We start from the raw sequence: 5,073 nt of genomic DNA on the forward strand, positions 1-5,073 counted from the left end.
ATATAGATCGTGTATAAAACAAGCAGCTGTTCGTGTATTTATATATAGACGGTAAATATTTGTATTGTTGCCGATAAATCTGTTTGTTTGTTTTTTTAAGGTGAAATGTAAAAAGCTAGCGCGTGAGAGGGACAATTATAATAATACAAAATATCCTGATCTCTGGGTCACGGTTCGTGGGTTGATCCGCAGAGCGCACCCCACGCTGACAGGCCTGTTGTGGAGTCTGCGCCTCGGTGATGGTGGGGTTACAGTGGCGTCCCCACGATATCAGGAAGCTGTCCGTGGAGATATTTTACAATAACCCCGGGTCAGTTTCTTGTGTCCGTTTCTTCCGAACAATCAGAATTCATATTTCTGTTTCTTTGGCCGTGACGTGACGACCATCCGGGCCTGCAGCGGCGTCCCTCCGCGTGATTGTTTTTGCTGAACGCCGTAAATCATCTCAGTGTTTTTATTGAGTTTCCGTGGAAGTTGATATTTCGGTCTGTGCACTGGGTTTATTTGATTGTGTGTAGTCACGCAAACGTGAAGCGGCTCGGGCCGCTGCACGCCGTCTGTTTGCTCTGCAGAGCGGGCTTTGCGTGTAAACGCGCCCCGCTGCCGCAGCTGGGCGCGTCGGGGCCTGCGAGGCTCGCCGGCCCTGCGCGCTTCTGTCTGCGCGCTTCTGTCCGCGTTTGAGGGGCTCGTGAAGTATTTTCTCGATTCTTCACTTATTTTTGGCTTCGCTGTATTTTTAGCGCTGCAGGCCACAAACTCCAGACTTCACACTGAGTTTAAACTGGGCAGATTTAAGGAACATTTGGAGTCCCGTTTAATTCCAGAGATGCCTTCGCTTTCCGCAGAATTAGCAGTTCACTTATGGAAGTAAAGACTCCTGTTTGTCCGGATATATCTTGTATTGTCAGACCCTGCTCGCTGTTGATCGGAGCTACAGGACGATCATGGAAAAGCCGTTTATAGGGCGCAGATTTGGTTGTTGTCAGTGTTCCCAAACCACTCGTACTAAGACTGTGATGAGTTGTGTTATTTATCTGGAACAAAGAACAAACTACGCGGTTTTTTACACTTACCTGTTTTGGTTGATCCGCAGGCCTGGGGGAGTCCTGGGGGCACGTTAGCCGCAGCAGCTCTCTGGATGGGCTCAGCCAGGAACTAGGCTCCCATCTCTTACAGGTACTCACTGCTATCAGTACTGGTGCTTAATGCATGTGCACTTTATTATCATCATTGTTCAGCCTGGCAGTGCAGCTTTGTTGGAGGTTTGGTAGCTGCTGCCACATGCCTCCTGCTGCCTTCATTCTTGTGCTTTCAGTGTGAAATGAGCTGAACACATTCGTGGTCACGCACAGAGCCTGCAGCCTCTCGCATCAGCCGCAGCACAATGGAGCCGGGCTGTGTGCCGGCTGCAGGCTGAACGAAGCAGAGGTTAGCTAGCCTCGATCAGTCATAATGACAACGGAGGAAACACATGAACAGTGCTGGGCCTACACATGAGAACCAGCACAGCAACAATAGTAGTTATTCCTGACACGCGTGCAGTGTTTCCTCTTTGTTCCATACGTTTTTAGGTGAACAGCTGAGCAGCATCTAATGCAGAAAATACTGGAAAATCTAACAGTAACATAAGGAAACAGGGAAGGGTTTTCCAAAGGCAGCTTCCATCATGACCACACAGCAGAATCAATAGTTTTAAAAACATTTGAACACAGAGTCAACAGGCACATCGATTCTCATTACGCTGCATGAGTTTGAGCTGGAGGGACTTCATGATGCTGAGGTTTTAATAACCACGTGTAGGTTTCCAGCCACGCTAGTCTCCACTTTAATCCCGGGAACATGTCACGTTAGGTTCAGGCAAACCAAACGAGCTAACGAGCCTGCTAACACAGAACGGAGCAAAAACATAGGCACAATTTCTTTTTCCAGAGTGCAAGGAGGCCATGTTCTCCTCATGCATGAAGCCATCTTTGTCTCTAACAAGTCAAATCTGCACAGCACAGACAGCAAAGGCACGGAGCTGAATGCAGCCACAGCCAAGTTCCATCAAAGAAGGGAAACAGTCTGACTCCACCGTCGTAATTGGCCCTAAAATGTGCAGATACACAGAAACAGATGATAACACAGATGCAACTAAAAAGAGAAGCAGCTTTGTACCTGTGCAATAACGCCTTTTCTACCCTGTACCGTTTCTTCCAGACGTTAGATGGCTTCATTTTTGTGGTTGCTCCTGATGGGAAAATCATGTACATATCAGAAACAGCGTCAGTGCACTTGGGCCTGTCACAGGTTGGTCTGACACACCCGATGTGGTCGCTTCCTCCGGGCCTGATATGTCATAGCTGTGAGCTGAATGTTCATTTCAACAGGTAGAGTTGACAGGAAACAGCATCTACGAGTACATCCACCCAGCAGACCACGATGAAATGATAGCTGTCCTCACAGCGCACCAGCCTTACCACTCCCACTTTGTCCAAGGTAATCAGCCATCTACACGTGTGCCTCTGTGTACGGCATCACTATGCAGCACAGCTCATGTGAGTTTTTATGTCTCTGCAGAATATGAGATGGAGCGCTCCTTCTTTCTCAGAATGAAGTGCGTCCTTGCTAAAAGAAATGCTGGTCTTACCTGTGGAGGCTACAAGGTAACAGAGTGGTCTGAACACACGCTGCCCTCGTCAGCCACACAAAATCAAACTTTCAGAGATGAGAGGAAATGATGTGCACTCACACTCGAGGTCAAACAGACGTGCAGTTTTTAGGAGCACACAAGTGTTCAGTGAAGGACAATGACATGCATATATGTACGTATAGCTCTGGAAGATAAACCACCAGGACGGTCCAACCCTGCAGTAACCGCCGCGCTGAAGCGGCTGACTTACTCAGAGCTACAGCTCAAACTGTGTGCAGCCGTCTCCATGTGCACCGGGGTTGTCAGGATTTCCTTTTTTATGTATAAATATGGGTCGAGAGTTGCAGCGTAACACGTCTGCTGGCCAGCAAGTCGTACTGACTGCAGCGTGCTGCTGTGGCAGCAACAGCATCCACGTCATGTTGACCTCTGTCCAGTGTTCTCGTCTCACAGGAAAGTCTAACAGACTGAACCACGGGTTCAAAGTGAAAGAGCACAACCTGACGTCAGGTCTGGGCCTCAGCTCATCAAACGTACCCTCCTGCGTGACTGATGTTGTTACCTGCTGTGTCCGCTTGGCCCAGGTGATCCACTGCAGCGGCTACCTGAAGATTCGACAGTACAGCCTCGACATGTCTCCGTTTGACGGCTGCTATCAGAACATCGGGCTGGTGGCTGTCGGCCATTCGCTGCCGCCCAGCGCCATCACTGAGATCAAACTGCACAGCAACATGTTCATGTTCAGAGCCAGTCTGGACATGAAGCTCATCTTCCTCGACTCACGGTATGTCCGCTCACCGTCTGCAGCTGCTGCTCACAGGACAGAGGCGTGTGCGTAGATTGGCCCTTTCCTGATCTCTTAGCTTTTACAGAATTGTTTTCAAGCACGAATGACCCGCCTGAGATGTTAAAGCGAGGCCAGAGCGTACGTTTGGTTTCTTTTGAGTGACGTGGCCGTGAGTGATCGTTGTGTGCCTGAGCTTGACTGACAGCAGGATGTTCTTACATAGAGCACAATTTATGGTTCCATCAATTAGGACAAAGAGCACCATGTGTAACTGTGGGTATGATGTTCTTTTCCTGACATGCTGTGTTGTACCACATGTATGGGGACTCAGACCTTTTGTATTGTTTTCCCCAAAGTCTTGGGGACCATCAGAATGTCTTTGTGGAGTGTTTGTGTTGTTGGTCAGCACAGAGTTTGCCGTACAGCTCTCCCACGGATGCCAATAACTGAGGGAAGTGAGGCCTGCTCTTCTTTAGATGTTGCTCTGGGTTCGTTGTGACCTCCTGGAGTCACGGATGTTTGGTTGGCCAGACACTTCTGGGAAGTCTCACAGTTGTTCCCAGTTTTCTCCACATGTGGATACGACTCTCAGCGTCTTTCATTGGAGTCACAAAGCTGGCTTTGTGGCGCCTTTCAGACTCAAAGATGTCACTGGCTTTGTTTCCTTAGACCTCAGCTTTCTGTGTTGTCACACATGTGTGGGAGTAATCCAGCTCCGCAAAATGATCTAAACTTTCCAATAAATGGGGTTGATCACAGTTAATGAATGATTTAACGAGGAGGGCAATTACTTTTTCCACACAGGACCAGGTAGGGTTGGATAACCGTTTTCCTCTAACAAATGAAATCTTCATGTTAAACTGTAGGATGTCAGATATGCGAAACAGAAACCAGGAAGGGGAAATACTCAATCACAGCATTGGTTTTTGGTATTTGCTTGACACACGTTTTGTGTGAGGGCCTGTAGAAATGCAGGAAGTACGATCAAAGAAAACACCAGCGTATAATAAAAATGCTGCAAAAGCACATAAAACACAAGAGAAACGAGTTACTGGAGCCAGTGTGTGCAGAAGTGACGGATAGTAAACATTTATTTACAGGAGTCACGTGATTTGTTTCTTCATCACAACACAAACGTTCCTCTTCTTGCAGCGTCTCAGTGCCATCTGCAGTTGTTCACTTGTCCTTTATTCAACTTCCATTGTCACTTTTTTTACTTCCTGTATGTCTGTTTTTTCTATTTGCTGCTGTTTCCTTTGGTTGCAGTGCATCTGACCTCGTAGGGCCACCGTACGGAAGCCTGATTTATACTTGATAGTGTGTGTGTGTGTGTGTGTGTGTCAGCAGTACTTGTGTTAGTAATGCTGTGGGGACTGTGAACATTCTTACGTTTCATAGTAAAGTTTGAAGTTTGGGGTAAAAAAAGGAAACAAAAGTTGTTGTATTTAGAGTAAGTCTCTGCAAATGATGAGATGTAACTGCGTGTGTGTGTGTCTGTGTGTGTTCCAGGGTTGCAGAGCTGACGGGCTATGAGCCTCAGGATCTAATCGAGAAAACTCTGTATCATCACGTCCACAGCTGTGACTGCTTCCACCTGCGCTGTGCTCATCATTTGTGTGAGTTAGGTTTGTTTTACCATCTTACACACACACAC

General features: G+C 47.6%; 1 protein-coding gene across 1 annotated transcript in view; it reads left to right on the plus strand.

The window, feature by feature from the left end:
* LOC102194905 (single-minded homolog 1-like) overlaps positions 1–5,073 on the plus strand; it is a 12,750-nt gene that overhangs the window by 2,068 nt on the left and 5,609 nt on the right. Inside the window, exons 2-7 of the mRNA XM_013915922.1 lie at positions 1,094–1,176; positions 2,200–2,289; positions 2,370–2,478; positions 2,560–2,645; positions 3,217–3,416; positions 4,929–5,035. Coding sequence (XP_013771376.1) covers positions 1,094–1,176; positions 2,200–2,289; positions 2,370–2,478; positions 2,560–2,645; positions 3,217–3,416; positions 4,929–5,035 — 675 coding nt within the window. The remainder of the gene's footprint in view (positions 1–1,093; positions 1,177–2,199; positions 2,290–2,369; positions 2,479–2,559; positions 2,646–3,216; positions 3,417–4,928; positions 5,036–5,073) is intronic.

Source organism: Pundamilia nyererei, unplaced genomic scaffold, assembly GCF_000239375.1.
Source record: "Pundamilia nyererei isolate P.nyererei 1_Seehausen unplaced genomic scaffold, PunNye1.0 scaffold00397, whole genome shotgun sequence".
Lineage (NCBI taxonomy): Eukaryota > Metazoa > Chordata > Actinopteri > Cichliformes > Cichlidae > Pundamilia > Pundamilia nyererei.